The 18,361-nt window shown below is 40.5% G+C and overlaps 1 protein-coding gene and 1 non-coding gene across 2 annotated transcripts; both read left to right on the top strand.

Annotated features, from left to right (window-relative positions):
• The first annotated feature begins 8,254 nt into the window (after positions 1-8,254).
• Positions 8,255-8,336, top strand: Trnal-aag (transfer RNA leucine (anticodon AAG)). The gene has a single exon. It is a non-coding gene; the product is annotated as a tRNA-Leu (tRNA).
• Positions 8,337-9,840: 1,504 nt separating this feature from the next.
• On the top strand, positions 9,841-16,019 carry LOC107996709 (uncharacterized). The gene is made up of 7 exons (XM_017054881.3): positions 9,841-10,245; positions 10,312-10,570; positions 10,649-13,319; positions 13,762-13,869; positions 14,025-14,240; positions 15,024-15,344; positions 15,542-16,019. The coding sequence occupies exons 2-7, from the start codon at positions 10,455-10,457 to the stop codon at positions 15,698-15,700; spliced, it is 3,591 nt and encodes a 1,196-aa protein (XP_016910370.2). The 5' UTR covers positions 9,841-10,245; positions 10,312-10,454; the 3' UTR covers positions 15,701-16,019.
• The last annotated feature ends 2,342 nt before the right edge of the window (positions 16,020-18,361 follow it).

The raw sequence follows: 18,361 nt of genomic DNA on the forward strand, positions 1-18,361 counted from the left end.
CGATCGCGTGGTTAACGCACGTACGACCAAGGATGGTGGTCAATTTTTTTTCAATACGACGCACAGTTTTGGACGGCTCTTAACGGATAACGATATACTTGAAATTCTTTGGAAATGCGAGGAAGCAACGGCGGTTACGGTCGTTTCGAGCGCGAGAATAAAAATATCTGGAGGAGAGATCTCGACAAAGATAAAATTCACGCCAACCACGAGGATCGAAATCCTGAATAGAAAAATGTCGGTCCGTGCGTCGTGAACGTACAAAATGGCGTTTCCATCCCTCGAGGGGTGGTAACGCGTATATATTCCAACCCCTCGGTCCCAGCCCCTCGGATTCTGGGGTAACAAGCACGGGGTAACGTTATGTAACCGTATACATGCCTAAGATCCTGGAGGGTTGGCAGAAAATCGGGCTTTGTCGCCTGGCCATGTGTCCCTAATGCGACTCCCGTGGGGGGTCATTTCTATTCTATTTCCCTTTCATGGGGTGTGTCGACCGTTCCCTAACCCATCCCGCACCGCCCTTATCGCGTATGGTAAATGCATCGCAGAGACCCCACAAGGGTGCTCTCCACAGATTGACGTAAAATCAATGAACGAAGTCAATGGGCCTCTCGTTCGGTTATCCGAAGGGGCAATGGAGGGAAAGTGAAGGAGTATTATAGAGGGTCGTAACATCCCGTATACACTGGATAATACGCCTGTTAATTACTTAGTGCCACGGATCGAAAGCATCGATCCGTGCACGGTAAGGCGAGCAACTTCTCCGCAATTATCGCGACAATTTTCACGACGAGTTTCCCTCCAACGAGGGGATCTTTCTAAGAAGTTGGCAGGGAGCAAGGAAGTGGCGAGGAACGATGTAAACAAAATTCTAATTACGAAATTTTGCATCGTTAGAAATTTGTTCGGTCGTGGGATTGAAATAGATTTAATTTCAATTTTGTCCAATTTGTTGATGATCTCTCGTTGCTCGTTCAAATTAAAATGATCGTTAAGCGATTTTTCAGCGGATGGAAAGTCGATCTCGTTAAGGCAAGTTATAAATACGTAATAAAAAATATGTTTCGTTTAATTGAACGAGTAATTAAAAAGAAATTACGATGTAGCTGCAGGAGCATTTTATCGTGAATGCTCGGAAGGAGCGAAAAAAAGTGTTGTGTAACTGACGGAAATCGACGGGCGAAAGTAAGTCTCTCGTTTAATTAAACGTACGAATAAGGACAGCTCGTTATTCGAAAACTTCGTAGTTGAAAATAAACCGCCTCGATCCTAAAAGACAAATTCCACCGACGGGGAAACATTTTATGGGATCTCGTCTCTAGTCGTATATCTGTATTCTCGGTAAGAAGTAGAAACAATCGTAAAAAAAAAAGGAAAAATAAAGAATTATAACGCTCGATATTAAAAGTCGAGTTAAAATAGAAATCATTGCGCGAATATCTGATCCAAAATTGTCCAAGCTGTCATCGACGAGAGAGAGGCTAATCCAGGTACGTATATGAGAAAGAAACGGTCCATAAACTAATTTCTACGTAGGTTTATTTATATCCAAGGTGAGTGTAATCGACACTCGGCTACCGTGAGACGAGAAAAGAAGTAGTTTCGAAGTGTCGGCGTTCAGATCCTGAAAGTGGAAGAGTCATCGTTGCTAACGAGACGAAGACGGCCAGCCGAGGTCATTATTGACGTTCTTCCTTCGAGAATATCCTTCGCTCTTAGGGACAGATATTATCTCCATTGTCGAGCCACCGTTGCAGATCACCAACGTTATAATACAACGCGATCGTTACCGTTAAATTGCTGGTGCGCGAGACCTTTCGAAACCGCGTTGACGCGTTCGCTATCGCCGCAAAACGCGTACGTATAAAAAAAGAAAAACTCGTTGTAAAAAATAGTTGGGGCAGAAGCAGATTCGTATCCATGAGAGGATACGAATGGAGGAAGATCCGTTGAAAGGAAGGAGAAAAATAAAGGAGGCGCGAGCAAAGTTGCCGAGTCGCGACGACGGTCCGTCCAAGTGTCACGATCGTCTCGACGTCTTATATTTAGATAAAAAATCTATCAAAGTCTTACGAGATCAGGAAAATGCACATTCCGCGACATTTCCTCAATCTCTGGGGAACCGATGGAGATCGAGAGATCGTCTCGATCGTGGCAAGGATCCGCCAGAGGATGTTCCGCCGGTCGGCGAGTTTTCCGCGGAAATGAAATAAAAATGAGGACGAAATGCTCTCTTCCGAACAGGTAATTCCCCGGTATTTCACTCTCCTTCCTACTCTCTGCTGCCTCCTATACAAGCCGTGTGGTCGGCCCCATCGCCTCATCCCTCTGTTCTCGTCCTAGGCAACAAACAACCACGCTCTCCCCCGCCCCCTCCCTCTCTCTCCCTCCCCCATCCACCTACCACCCCCTCGATGCTTTTCGCGCTTGCTCGCCCGTCGCTGCCGCCGGATTGCTTTTTGTTTCGCGCTTTGTGCCTCGTCCTTTGTTTCCGCGAGTCGCCGCGAGGAAATGACAAACAAATGAGCGCCGCACTCTCTATAACGTCTACGCTCTCGTCGCCATGGCGATGGGAAGCGGCCGATCGGCATTTTTAACTCGACGCCACGGGGTGGGCGAACACCATCATCGACCAAAGGATTCGAATATTTCCCTCTTACGAAGGCGAATGTTCCCCGTTTGTAAAGAAACTAAATGGTAAACGACGCGAGATTTGCGAACCAAGAAGACGTATATTTCCGAGATGATAATGATGATGATGACGATGACAGATACCTAAAATCGTTCGATCGAGTAGGTAAGTACATATTATGTTATCTTGTAATTAAACGTTCGTGGCTTTTTTTCTTTTTCTCGCACGCTTTTTTCCTATTCGCTACAACGCGTTCCTTTGAATTTACATATGCAAGAATGAAACCTTGACGAGTCATCCACTTGTGACGAACTTTCGAACGGAAGGAAAAAAACTCCTTCGTTTCGAGTCGATAAGTTCTTGAGGGCGACTACTATAAATTAGAAAAATCAATATATACACGTCAAATACTCGACGTATAAGAAGAATTATAAAATTAATTGCGAACGGTGAACGAAAAGGCGATACTTCCCAGCCAAATGTTTCTAATCGTCCCGTCAAAATAATCGTAAATCGGCGTTTAACGCAAAAATTAGTAAGCACCAGTACGTAGCTCGCTATCCGACATCGTATCGAGAACAAAATGGTGAGCTTCCCCGGGTCCCCTGTGCAACGATAATGCTTCTACGGCGGAATCGTAGAGGGAATTGCTCGCACCATGGGGGTGGCCCTCGTGTGCGCCATTCAAAGTCGATGAGTAGGTGAGCCATGAATTTTTCTCTCCATGGTCTCGGTAACTATCGATTGTGTTTCAAAGTCGATTGTGTCTCCATTATGTTCGCAACCGAGAGAGAGAGAGAGAGAGCGAGAGAGAAAGAAAGCGAGAGAAAGTCGGACGTTCGAGGAGCGGAAACTGGATGGGAGAGTAAGGGAAAAAGAGAGAGGGAGGGAGAAAGAGAGAGAGAGAAGCCTAAAGTACGGAACGTCCAATTGACTCCGCCATATTGAGTTTGGTTCTATGGGCTCTCGAGTATACAGAGCTCTTGGAATCGAGACACGTTATACGACGGTCCGCCCGTAGAAGGAGCTTCTAGGGTAACTTCGTTATGGGGTTTCTACGTGACCAAAATCCGGCTGGATATGGAACTAGCGTACGATACGCGCTGCAAAAATACGTACGTATCGGCTGAAACACCTGATAATGTATTCCTCGACTTCGCTTCTTTTGAAATGGGAAGAAAAAGGACCGCGTGGTTGTTATTTGTAAAATCATTTTACAAATATCCAAAGGTACGTGACGTAAGTGTGATTGATAAAATTTAATATAAAGAAAAATTTAATTACCAAACGTCGTAACTTGGCAATATCGTGACGAATTTACTACCGGAAACATAGGAGAATCCCGACTGGGCCATTGTGACACCCTGCCCGCGATATGTATCAAATTATCCTTATAATAGAAAATGGCGGCAACGTTACACCTACCAGGTGTCGTGCTAGGCGCCAAAGAACGGTCCTCACTGTAAAGAACACAATGAATTATAATGCGCTCCGTGCCGCATACAATAATATCTTCACAATACCGTTTCTCGCTACAAAAGGTGTTGCTTTAATGGGAGTCTGGTTACACCGAAACCTTTTAACCAACGTAGTCGCGTTTCCCGCGCGTGTAAACAGTCCCAGCGAGGACGACGATCGAATCTCTTTCCCCTGAAAAACACATTTTTCCATCAGTTAGATCAAGAACACAGATATTCGATACTCAAAGTAAAACGACGGTTTTCGATATTCTTGTATCCGTATGCTTTTTATCCGTATCCAATTCGAGACATGCACCAGCTACTTAAGGTACGGAATATAGAATTACACGCAGATCCAAGATTGAACGTTTGTTCAAGTATTTGGAGAAAAGCGATTTGTTGCTAGGAATTATCGAACAGTGGAAAAGAACGAAATTTGAAAATGTAAATAAAGGGAAAAAAGGTATGGGCGGTTAGCTTTGGCGATCCACTTCCCGTCGGATGAACGCGTTACTATTGAACGCGCGTGAAACGTTAACAAACGCTCGTCTCTTTTGCGTTCAGTCTCGTTGCTAAAATTCGTTTTTCGGATCAATTAACTTAATGTTCCATCAAAACGAGGAATCCACGAGGGGGTGTTGACAAAATGCCGTGTCCCTCGGTTGCAAAAGGTAAAGGAACAAGAACAGAAAGGCGAGAAAGATAAAAGAGTGACCGTTGGAGCACAATGTTCGTTGGTTTGTGTGAACTTGCACTTTAAGGAAGCACATTGAAGCACAAATCAAAATGCAGTCGCTACCGGAAGAGTACTCGAGCAGTTGAAGAGCCCTTCGCTATTACTGTGGAGGACTTCGCAGTGCTTGACGAATCACTCACTAATTGCGTTCGTGACATGGCCCAGAACTAACAAATGGTTTCTTCGCTTGAAAAGTGTCGATCTTTTTTTTTCTCTCTCTCTCAATCTCTCTCTTCTCTGACTCGCGTAGGTACGCATGTCGCGCATTTTAAGCAAACGTTGCGAAATTTTGCGAAAATAATTAAAAAGGAGAAGAATTGAAAAAATTAGGCGCAGTTATAAACGAAGTTTGTTAATACAAGGAGGAAAAAAATTTGACAATTCGAAATTCGAGGGAATATTACATTGCTTTTCAAATGAAACGTTCGCCGGACTGGCTTACTATTATTCTCTCTATTGTCCTAATGGGGGATAATCGTAAGATTCTCCTTGAGAGTCTCATTACGAATCAAGGACCCCTTAATGGCTCCTATGAAACTCATTGGCCATTTAACGGCGAGGACGCGCCGATAAACGCTGAAAGATTGACGATCTCGAGTGCGAATTTTCTCGTCAATCATTCCATTCTCCTTTGCGACATTTTCACTAGCAAACTTACAAATTACTCTCGAAAAGATAATAATTGCAAATTCACCGACGAATCTTTTATCTTGTAAATAAATAAATATGCGAAGGATGTTCACATTGTAAAACTTTTCATCGTAAAAATGTCGTAGAAATATAAAAATAAAATTAGAAAAACGTAACGTTATCACACGAAGCCGAGACACATCAATCGCACCGCGCTCAAAACTGTATCGTATTTTCATTATCATCAAATTGGACACGTAGTACAGCCACGAATTTTAACAATGGTAGCCTCACCATACTTGCCTACGTACGCCCGACACCCTTTATACGTTCCCCTTGCGGAAACGCGACGTCTCCATGGTTACAACATTGAAACCCCGCTAGGGGATGACAAAATGGAGAGGCGCAATACTCGGCCTGACAAAAGCGAAGTAGAATCGAAGAACTTCTTCGGCTACGTACTTGTATTTGAAAAGTCGAAATCTATACAGTGACAGATATGGAAACACGCAAAGTTTCTCGCTAATGCATCCACGATTAAAATTCTTCGAAAACGTAGACGTCTTTGATACACTATCGTCTTACGAATTGTGATACTTTTACGAAATGATGTAAACTTTAAGTTAACAATTTAATAATACACAGCTTAATATACAGAAAGGTTTTCAGAAAGGTATGACCAACAGATACGGATATTATTTTACCAAACCCTTTTACAAAAATGAAATGCAATACGATTTACCGTAACCAGTTTCTTCTCATGACAAAAGGGAACAAGACAACGATCACGTCGTGTCCACAAGATTTGCGTTAACATCGTTCAATGGCGCCCGCATTGACGCTATCTGCCATTGGGGATCTTACCCAATCCGTGGGTACTGACGAAACGACCGTTCGTGTTCGACAATGTTCAACTCGAAAAAAGAACCCGAAGATTATATCTTTGTGGACGAATGACAGATTACTTTTTTTTTATTCCAAATATCCGATAGATTTCCAATGATTGCAATAATTTGATTTTCTATCGAGGACAATCGATCAGAGGGAAAGAGACAGAGAGAGAAACAGATTAAAAACAAACGGTTGTGGCTGGTCTGTAAACAAAAGAGGATCATCGAGGAAAATGGCGACTCGATACACGAGCGTCTAATCCCGGATGAGACGACGGATGTGACGGTGGCGGCGAAGGATGACGGAGAGGCAGCGAAGGTGGAAGCGGGAGGCGATGCAGACGCATCTCTCGGATTACGTCTTAACAAGCTCCACGACGTTCATTTGTCTTATCCGCTCTCGCTAATGCGACAGCAGCTGTTGAAATGATTAATTCACCACGAGGATGCTCCTACGCCTTATTCAGACTCTCTGCTATACGCGGTCGAGTTCGCGCGAGCGTTGCTACATTCCGACTTTCCATTATGGTTCTCGTCTCGATTAATCAACGCCCTTATCGTTACTATAAATACCATCGAATGTTTAATTAAACATCGTTCACGATGACATTCGTTTGACGCTAACGTGTCACGCCTGTTACATATAAATTCCGCGAGAATTGAAAATGCTCGTGTATTGTGTTCGTAACGTTTCTTTATGTTAAAAAATTATAAATTGTTAATTGTTAAGAGTATTGACGCGAAAAGATATTTGATTAATTTTTTTTAACATAAATATTATATCTAAACAAATATACAACATAGATAGATTATGAATCGGAATTGAAAATTTGATTTTCTTTCTTTTATAGATTAAAAAATAAAATTAAAGAATAAATCTCCGAGGTGTAAAGATGTTTAGCAAACTTAGATAAAGAAACCTTATAAGATACTCACGTACTTACTGTTCGTACATTGTCAAAACAATGTTCGAACGCTGTATGTAAAGTCTGATTGGATTAACTTTCGATTTATTTGCCGTAAAGGGGGAGGGAGATCGGTTATTGTTGACCGATCGATGACTAATCCGCTCCGAAATCGTTTGTATTCGCTGCGTAAGGGCGCTAACTGACTCGATTATGGTTCAGGCCCGCGAGAACAAAAGACCACCAGCGTGACAATTGAACTTCATCGCGCCGATATAAAGTTACAGATGAGAAGGGAGAAAATGAGAGGTGAATATTAAGTCGGCATACAAAATGGCCGTCGCGAAGTGCGAAAAAAAATAGGGATGCGTTAGTTCCTCTCGCTTCTGTGTATCACATGCTGCTTCACAGAATAGGTTGCGCGTGGGGGACAAAAAACGTTGTACGCATGCGCCAACTACGTGGATCGAAAGCTCCGCCCGGAGACTGCCTTTGTCTAATCTATGCTATCTACGCCCACGACATGTGGCTAGCAAAAGTACGAATTTATCTCTCGACGGGATCCTAATGTAGAATTGTAATACGCCACAGATGCTAAAAAGCATGACATGGATAAAAATTTGACGACGTAAAATATAAAAAATGTCTTTAAGTCTAACTCATTTTTATTGTTAATATTAATTGAAGGTTAAGTAATGTTTCAAACATCGTTATAAGTACGAAAAATATAATCGATGAAATTATTACAAAGTATTTAAAATATAATTACAAAAAAACAGAATTTCATATTGTTATTATATGTATTATATGTATAATATAAGTTTTATTTAAACAAATATGAGCTCTGAAGAAAGATTGGGATATTGAATTCAATAAATTTATATCTGATATACATTATTCATCTTTATTAACTATAGAAATATATATATAAAATATATAACGTATGTAACTATTGCAATTTTCCTAAAAAACTAATTATAAAAAACTATCTCACAACTGGTAGCGTGGCCGAGCGGTCTAAGGCGCTGGTTTAAGGCACCAGTCTCTTCGGGGGCGTGGGTTCGAATCCCACCGCTGCCAAGTTTTTTTTCGATATATTTAATATAATAAATTTTTATAATCGTTTAGTATCAATCATCAAGTATCAATTATTATTAAATATTAAAATAAAATTGATTCTGAACTTTTGTCATCGCACAAATTATTTCTAAATCTGTTTATTCAAATAATTAACCGTTTCCGATATATCTAAAGATTGATGATGAAATGGAAAGATTAATAATTCTCTCATATGTTTGTGATGCTTCGATATTATCTACAAATGATAAATTCGAATTATTTAATTATTAATTCAATTCACAATTTTAAACGGAAATGAGAATTTGTAGAATAGTCTTAACATAATTATATTTTTTGTTGTTATGCATTCAAGAAGTTAATTGAATAAAATAGAAAATAGATTATAGTTATCTGGAGAAAAGTCACGTCAGTTCGGCTTCAATTACTGTCCTATTTAAATATGTCAAAACTATATCTTCGACTTCAGGTATAATGTAAAATTTCGCATTTAAAATGTATACACATATTTTATCCATGTTTAAAATATGTTTATTCGTGAGTGTAACGATTTCGTACGTTTTATTCGTAAATATCAGTATATTTCATTGTTATTACTAATGGATAGGAAATTGTTACTGTGTTAATGTATTATCTACGGTAAGTCATATGCTTTTTATCACAGACATAGATGAGAAACAGAGTAGACTTGACATTTTATGCAAATTTCGTGTTGCATCAATCAGCGTTTCTTACGCCATCTGGGAAGCTATAATCTAATTTATGATATATAAAAAATAAATTCTGTTAATTTTTATTCAATACGTTAGATACAATAAAGATAGAAATTCACATTATCTTTCAATTTAATTAATCAATTTAATTAGAATAAATTAGTTTACCATACACAAAGAAAATAAATAGAGGAGAAAAACGGATATAGGGTAAAAATTGTAAAATTAACGCCATCTTCAGAGTGTCGCAAATGAAACTAATATAAATAAGGATAGTAAATAGTAGAAGAAGGATAAAATAGAATAAGAACTAACTGATAACGCCATCTCTTGAGTATTAAAAATATTTATTCAGATAAAATTTTAACAGATAAAGTAGAATAAGACTTGATGACTAGTGCCATCTTTTGAGCTTATTGGAAGATATTTTTATCTCTTAAAAGATGGTGTTAGTTTCCAATTTATATTCTATTTTATCCTATCTTTACTTGAAAAGACTATTTTTAAATTCGAGAAATGATGCTAAGAATTAATTCTATCTTTATTCTTCTACTATTTGCTTTTTTTGTTTATATTATATTTTATATTATATCATTTGCATAAAGATGGCGTTGATTTCATATTTTTTTACCATATCCCGATTTTTTCTCATTTTACCCTTCTTGTTCATATTTGCTCTTGGTACATGACAATAAGTAAGATAAAGAATGTCAATAAACGTATTTCATTATTTTTCTTTCAAAACTGCTAATTTCAACTATTATTAATTTAATCTAATTAATTTTTAATTTTATTTTTAATTTTTTCTAATTTTTAATTTTAACTTTTAATCTAAGAATTATAGATATTGTATCGTTAATTTTATATTACATCTCTAGAATAATGATTTCGATATTAATATACGGTAAGAACTTTGAGAACTATAATATTAAAATAATAAATCGTAATATCTCTGAGATACAGAATAAAAAATACATTAAATAATAATACATCTATTTTAATTTTAAATCTAGTTTTATTCACAAGTTTCAGTATATTTCACTATTACGATAGAGAAAAAAAACTATTGAATTAATAAACGTCATAAAGGAATTTTATCCGTAATGTTATCTACAATTAATAAGTTATATTACAATAAGAAAATTGCTATTACTACAACTGATAACATTAAACATTCATCGATCATATAGAAATTATTGGTAAGTAACTTTTATGTATTTTCTCATGGTAATATAACCTATGTAACGCAATTCTTTTCTTTTAAGACTTTTCTTATCGGCGTGTATGCGCATGTCCTGAATTTGGTCAAAATTTGTTTGATCGATAGTTGAAATTGAAGTAAAAGTTCGTGGATAAAAATCCCGTAGATATATAATTTAGGATTAGATTTAAAAGTAATATTTTTTAAATGGCTAATAAAGTGAGCAGTTCTAAATGTGTTCAACATTCTTGTTATTCTTCTGACACGAGTATTCCGTGTATGAAGAGAAAATATAACTACAAGAAAATCATGAAAGGGAAAAGGTACGTACGTATATAAATCTCCCGAAAATATTTTCACATTATCGCGAATAAATTTTTAAGAAAATTATTGATTATCAGATGGGAATATCCTCTTCCATGTATGAGGAATTACTGGAAGAAAATAATTAGCGAAGAGAGAAGAAAATTACTCGCAGTAAGAAATCCTTTTCTTCAATTATCCTACAATTCCTTTCCTAAAAAATATTGCGATTCTATCGATTGTAATACATTCGTTGAGAATCAATCGTTTAATCGCAACTTTTTTCCTAATTCTTACTTAGATGATCGCGATACGTCCGACAATTCTTTGCACAAGTTACATCTTATGAAAGCGAACGTTAAATCGAATAGAAATTGTTTCGATAACGTAAAATCGATATTAAAGAGATCGCATCAAACTGTTCCAAAAAGTCTGGATACAATGTACTATTCTACCACATCGTTTGAAGGTGTACGAATCCCAAAATTAAATACCCGTGGTCCTCAACCTAGTTCCGGTAGAATTCATCCTGGTAAAGTGGATCATATCCGGGCTTCTTTCAATGTTCAAAATGAACGGAAGATACAAGAAAATAATTCTACCACTCTACCAATTCTGACTAAATATCCTGGGATGTCGGAATTGCAATCAAGATTGAAAAAGTTACGGAAATATTTAAAATTATCGAAGGAAACAGATCTCAAAACCAAGGATCAAGCTCTATACGACAATGATAAAACGATAAAAGAAATTAGAAAGAAATTTTCTACTGATCGATCCACGATGAAACGAATTAAAGAAGATTTATTACCAAACGAAGATTCTTTAAAGTATACCGCTCGTTCCGCTTATAAAGCATTGAAATGTTTATCAAAGGACAGAAATATAGATTTCAAATTGAAATCTACCGACCATTTAAAACAAGGATCATTTTTGAAATCGAGTGAAAATTTTTTGGTAAGTAACGACGACAATCAGGTTTCGGTAAAAAGTAAACGGATTGAAAAAGATAAATTGAAGGAAGAATCGTCTCATATTTGCGAGATGCCGACAATTTTTGAACAAAAATCACTCGAGGGTTCAGAATTTTCAGGTATCGACGATGAAAACGGAACTTTGAAATCCGACGAGACAATGTCGAGAAGCATTTCCACCGAATCTCGTTACACATCGGGGCCTAGTCCAGAACCCGTGTTGTCAGAGCGCTCGGAGGACAATCCTGTTACTCGTATTCTATCATCGATTCCAAAATTATCTTTTCCAAGGAAGAATCGGGACAGGTGTTTGCCGTGTATGTACAAATCGTTCGAGACTCCTCCCGAACGAAAGATATCCCTACCCAGAACCGTTTTGCAGAGAATTATAGACGATGAAAAATTGAAAGCAACGTCGCTTAAAGATTCGTTCGAAGCCAGCGATTCCACTTCCACTTGCAGCATACCAAGTCTTAGAAACGAAATTGAAAGAATTTTGAACGATGAAGTTGAAACGAGAAACGTTGGATTCGACGACGTGGAATCCAATGTTCCTGAAAGTGAAGTTACAGAGGATGCCGTTTCCTCGTTCCAAGAGAAGGGAATACAGAAACGACCAGAGGACGCAGCGGAGCAAAAAAGTATTGCGGAACCGGAGACTTCGCGTAACGAGATTACAAAGAAAGGTAAAGGGGATCCGCAACACGACGAGGCAGCATCGACAAATTTGAACGAGGAGGCTCGAATCGAGACAAATCGGACGCAAGTCGGTTCCCCGGGACAAACGAAAGAAGGTCCTTCCTCGTTACACAGCGAGGAGAGCACGGAGGAAGAAGAAGACGACTCGATTGCGGTCTCGACGATCGGCGACGACGATCAACCCAAGTCGAAATACTTGGTGCCCTGTCATGCTCCCACGAATTTCAGGCCGAGCTTAGAGCCCCTTCGAGCCCTGAGAAACCGTAAACCGACGACTCTGCAGCATCGTATCGACCTGCTCGAGACATCCTCGTTGAGAAAAAGCGGTTCCATGGACGAGCAGGAAAAATCAAGGCCTAAAAGCGTCCTCGAGAAGGAGAGGTCGAGCGACGAGGCGAAGCCTGTGCCGCCTCGGCCCTTAACGAAAGCAAAATCTGTCCTGGAAAAATTGACGCCTGAAAAAGCTGAAACGATCGTGGAGATGCGGCAACACGTTCTCAGAAAGGGAACCAGCTTCTCGGGCTTTCCCGTATCAACACCGACGTTCAACAAGTCGGAAATATATCGCGACGACGCGTCAAAGGGCACATTACGAGAATTGGACGAGACTCGTGACGATGGCCTTTTAAAAACACCACTCGCGACCGATTTATCGAGAGCCGGGACGAAATTGCCGCTTACACGTCCGCACGAGATCGTGGAAATTTTAACGAATCTCGAGGAGAACGCATCGTCCATCGATATGTTAAACATCTTGTGCAAAGAATTTTCGGAACGGTTGTCGAAAAATAGCGAGAACAACGACCCGATCACGAGAGAGCGTAACAGAATGATTACGAATCTGACCAGGTTGTTAATTGATTCTAAACGTTATTTGTATCCTGATAAATTTCCTTCTCATTTGCTTTTCTCCACCCACCAGCCACCCATACATAACATGAAAGTCATGAGACAGATACTACCTATAACGACTTATAATAAAACTGCGCGGTTGTTGAACCTGCCCAAATGGCATATAAAACAAGAGGACCTCGAAGAAAAAGATGTGGAGGAGGAGGAGGAGAAAGTCGAAATAGAAAGTTTCGACAGTTTGGAGGTAAGTTTGTCGTACTTTCGTTTTCGTTTCGAAAAATAAAAGAAGAAATTACAACTCTGGATACTGGACTCGGTATCGTGAGTTGTTTATTATTATTGGGTAATCAAGAAATATTTGATTGTCTTTTCACGACAAAGAAGAAAAGAAAATACAAAGAATATAGAGAAAGAAATTTTCATTCGTTTCTTCGACGTTATTTTTTGATCTTTTGAATTAAAGCCGAGTTAAAAAGTGCGAATCAGATATACATAATAATATAAAAGAGAGGGAATCTTATGGAAATTCATTTTAATGGATTCAACCTACCACGAGTACAAATTTAAAAACGATTATTTTAATTGAATGAACATTCTTGATTACCCGATATTTATAGTTTGTTGTGTTCTACTTCGATCCATCTTTTTAAACATAGCCTCTCCCCCTTCTTTTTATAATCATCAAGGTGAATCCACCGACATTGAAAGACGACGAACCGCCCGATGAGGAGAAACCGCCCTTGGAGCGCAGATACAATCCTTACGCTCTATTTCTGATAAAACCGAGACGTAAGGTGCGATATCGGATTGATAGCGATAGAGTAATCTTCTAACGATCGGAAAGATGGTGGAAAAAAATAAAAGTATCGGAAAAGCGAAAGAGAGATAAAGGAAGAGGGGGAAGAAAAAGAAAAAGAAAAAGAAAGATAATATCTTTTACGGGGGACAGGTGATTACGTGGCGCCCTTTGAAGAAAGAAGATCTCGAGGGCTACGATCCGGAGGCGACGCTCAAAATGAGAGCCGACAACTCGATGAAAAGGATATGTCAGGACTTCTGCCAGTGGGTCGAATCTTTGGGCGGGACGGATAATACCATCGACGAGGAAGTTCTCAGGGATATGTTTGAAATCGATTTCAGTGCGGATATTTGCAGAACGTTACAGGTTAAAGAGAAATATCGTTGATGCTCCCTTGTTTGTCGGACAGATTTTAATTAGGGCTCTTACCTGATGTTGCCTCATTCGAATCCTATTGTATTCGAATATCTATTTAATCGAGATTCAAGTAGTACTCGAATATTTGATTTAGAGTTTCAAGTATAGAGCTCGGTTGACACGTTAATCGAGGAGGGTGGAGGATATCAATTTACACGCAAGAAACGAATACAGAAAAATACGACGACTGCGCGTGATTGATGACAATACTCGTTCTAAACGCGTATGCAAAAAATAATTCTGATTATCTGAAAACTTTTTTCTTCTAATACATACATGTTCGTCCAATCATCCACATTGAACCTGTTGATCGAGAAATCACTACGCTAATAAATTTACTCTTCTGTTCCAATTTATTTTTTGGAATAGACAATTTTTGCGTCTATCCAATTAGGAAGGAAGAAAATTCGTATCTCGATACTCGAGTATACGAATAATATGTATCAGGATACTTAATAAGAGCTCTAATTTTAATCCATTTATATTTACCCATTCTACACAAGCGTTATTGATTTTGGTACGAGCTCTTCGTAAAATTCTCCTCAAATATCGACTCGAATCTCTAATTACTTCGAACAACACGTTTCGGGTGGAAGGCCGCTTCCTCCCTTCCGAAGTTGAATCTCGCGAGAAAGTTTGCACAGCTGTCTCGTTTAATAGCACCTGTACGCTTTATTTCTTCAAACTTTCCTTTTTTTCCTTTCTTCTTCTTTTTTTTTTTTCTTCAAATAGGTGTCGATCAAGGAAATGCCGGTTGTGCCCGCGGAGGTGGCCTTCACGAGAAACTCGCCGGGCGCGAGCAAGCTCATCATGACGAAGAAACACGTGATGAGGGACGCGAAAGCGGAAAAAACTTCCCCGAAGATAAAAGCCTTTGGCACGGCTCTGCCTGTGAATATTCGATTCATACCGCCCGATAATCAGGTGCACAAGAGATGGCTGAAATGCGAGGACGTGCCCGTGGATATCGAAACGATGGAAGCTGTTTGGAAAGATATAACGATGCTGAGAAGCGTGAGAGGTTTCGTGGAGTGGCTTCAAGAGCATCCAGAGGTAATTGTATTAAAGAGACGAAATTTCTGGAAAGATGTGACGGTCTTATCGATACGTCCGTTTCTACTTCGCTTGTTATACCTCCTGTATCGACCTTTGCGCTGTAACGCTTAAGACAAACGGATAATTAGAACCGAATTCCTTCGTGGAACGTTCGTTTCCCGGATCCGCCTAAATCCTCTTAATTGCCGTTACAGGTACCACCGCCGGAAGCTTTGAAGAAAATGGTGGCGATGGATCCGAAAACGCTGAGACAGATCGAGGACGACGAGATGTTCGCCCATCTCGAGCTGGATATCGAACAAATCAAAACTTTGAGAGTGGCGGTTGACGAAGATGTTCCGATGAAGATGTGATCCCGAGCCTGCATTACACGTTCATCTCTTCCCCTTCTTCATCTTCTAGTTCCATCTCTCAAAAGAATAGCCTCATGACGTATATCTGTGTATCTCGGCTTCGAAAGCTTCTACGGGATTTTCACTTTTGTTCCGATTCATCGAAACGAATTACTTCAATATCCGTGAAATTTTCATACGCACGCATATCGTACCTACTTCCGATATTCCTGTATATATATATGTATGCTTGTTTCACTTCGCTTTGAATCGAGCCGATGCATGAATATTTTAATTGCATTTGATTGTGCCGCAATAAATGTCGAATACGAATACGAAATGAGCGTCAAAAATCAACGCTGTCCAACATGGATGATATCAGAATTTCTCGCCTCCGTTTCGCTTATAAATGGGCGTGTAACCGATATGACCAGTCGATGACACCGTGTCAAAAGCCTATCCCCACCCCCCTCGCTCCCGTTTCGCGTACGAAACGAAGGGTTAACCTCCGAGGCCTCGCCACGGCCAGAACGAGAAATTTCTGCCTCGACGTGTGTCCAGTGTATCGTTATACATTTGCACGAATATCGAGCGGCGCGAGGGGGAATCGTTCGAATCGCGAATCGAGAACGAAATATCCGAAGAATTATAATATTCGAGGGGCGTGCAGGATCGTTATTTTCATCGTCCCGCGTAAATAAACTCGTCGATGTTCAAATATATTAAAATATATGTAGCGACAAACGTTGAATTTCGAAAAAAAAAAACAAGATCTGAAAGGAGGGGGGGAAAAAAGTAGGATTCGAAAGTGTTCTCCCGTTCGGAGGGGATGATTAAACTGGTATAGGTGTACTCGCTCGCCTACTTTCGCGAGACAGGGAAAATGAAAACGAGCGATGCTTTTCAGCCGGGAGGACGATAATAAATAGGGAATAACACCGATCCGATGTCAATCCAACCGATTCCTTTGACCACGAAACGAATCGTCCTCGTTGCCGATGTCAATAGTTGCGCGAGACGCATATAATACAAACGAGGCGTCGAGGAATATTGGAAATGTATCCGAGAAGGGCTGGGGCGTCCTCCTGTTCCCGTCTGCCAACGACAGCCAGGAACAGGAACACGGCATAGAATCGTTCGACACGGCTTAACGTTCGAGGCTACTTAAAATCGAGGCTGAGAAACTGAAGTTTGAAATTCTATTCGTCGTCGGCGATATATCCCCTCCTCCTCCCGCCTCGATGAATTTCTCGTCTCGATCAGAAACGTCGATCAGAATTCCTGAAAAAAACCCGTGTATCCGTATCGCGTTGCTTTCATAGTTTCGCTTTTCTTCTTTTTTCCCTTTTTTTCTCCTTATCAAGGGATTTCCCAGGAGATAGTATCGACGAGGGGAGAGGCGGAGGAAGAGGAGCAGGTTGGTGCAGAAAGGGTAGCGAAAAGAATCGGCGAAGGAAAACGAGGGAGAGGAAGCCGCGGAAGCGGAAGAAGGACGCAGCGTGATCATTGGCCATTGGCCATCCGTTTCGCTCCACTTGGAATAGAGACTTGCGCTCGACCGAGAAATTTAACAAGGCGCACGCTCCCTACTGACAATAGCCAACTTTCTGACTCCCCCTCTTATGCCTGGATTTTAATTACTTCAATTTAAAACCTTCGCTTTCCCTTCACCTCCTGCGATGCGAAAGGGAAATGGCCTCGCGCGCGATGATCCGACTCTCGCGTTCCTTCTGCTGCTCTTCGAACGATCCGAAGGGAAAAAAAGGGGGAAATCGAAACAAGAAAGAGAACGAGATCGAATACGATACCCGCGTAATCGTAGGCGACAATCAGCCTCGTTCTACGTCGGCAATTACCGGCCGTAATAAGGTTAGGCTGCTGTCGGATCGCATTGGCATTCGCGCGCACCGAGGCCTCCCCAAAATCTTTTATTCATGCTATCAAGTTTGCATTTAAAAACTCCGCCTCTCTCGGTGGCGCCACTTCGATTCGCCACTTTTCAAACTACCGCTTCCTTTCCAAGCCATTCCACTATTCCTCGAAAGATCGAGATTCAGCCGACGCGCGCGTACGCCACCAGACGTTATGCAAATTTCGTTGGCGGCGCGACTTTTCACAGATTCTTCCGTGGATACGAGTCGAACCCATCGAAATTTCATCCGATTCCGCTCCCCTTATCCGACGAGCGTTGGCTACTCGCGTCCGTTTACGAAAGGCAATCGCGAACCGTTCGGCGGGTCGATCGAATCGGATGACCGGTTTCTTTTTTTCCTTTTTGTCTCCGCAACACAGCTCCCTACGAGAAGCGTGGTTCTAGGGCGATCCGGTCCGCTACGTTCATTCCCCGTATAACACGAGAACTCGAAACGTGTGAGCGCGTACCTATTCAACGAACGAAATAGGAAGCGCTTCCTGCCGACCGTTCGCGTCAGTTCGATCTATTGTCGGCCAAGTTTGTGACGGTGTATATAACAAGTGGAGTACACACTGGCTAACCGGGTACACACCGCCTATCTATCGAGCCATCTTTCTCGTTCGATTCTCGGACCAATTCTCGTCCGAGTTTTCGTCCATAGATTCGATTTGTGGGGGAAAAGGGGAAAAGAAACTGGAATAGAGAGGAATGGACGCTCGAATGGATTAGCACGAGTGTATTAAGCCTCTGTTTTGCCTTCGATAACT

This window comes from Apis cerana, linkage group LG2 (genome assembly GCF_029169275.1).
Source record: "Apis cerana isolate GH-2021 linkage group LG2, AcerK_1.0, whole genome shotgun sequence".
Classification (NCBI taxonomy): Eukaryota; Metazoa; Arthropoda; class Insecta; order Hymenoptera; family Apidae; genus Apis; species Apis cerana.

Excerpts from the sequence above, each read along its gene's own strand:
- LOC107996709 (XM_017054881.3), top strand. The coding sequence starts at position 10,455 with ATGGCTAATAAAGTGAGCAGTTCTAAATGTGTTCAACATTCTTGTTAT. Across the intron at positions 10,571-10,648 it reads AAAATCATGAAAGGGAAAAG|ATGGGAATATCCTCTTCCAT; the intron begins GTACGTACGTAT and ends ATTGATTATCAG. Across the intron at positions 13,320-13,761 it reads AAAGTTTCGACAGTTTGGAG|GTGAATCCACCGACATTGAA; the intron begins GTAAGTTTGTCG and ends ATAATCATCAAG.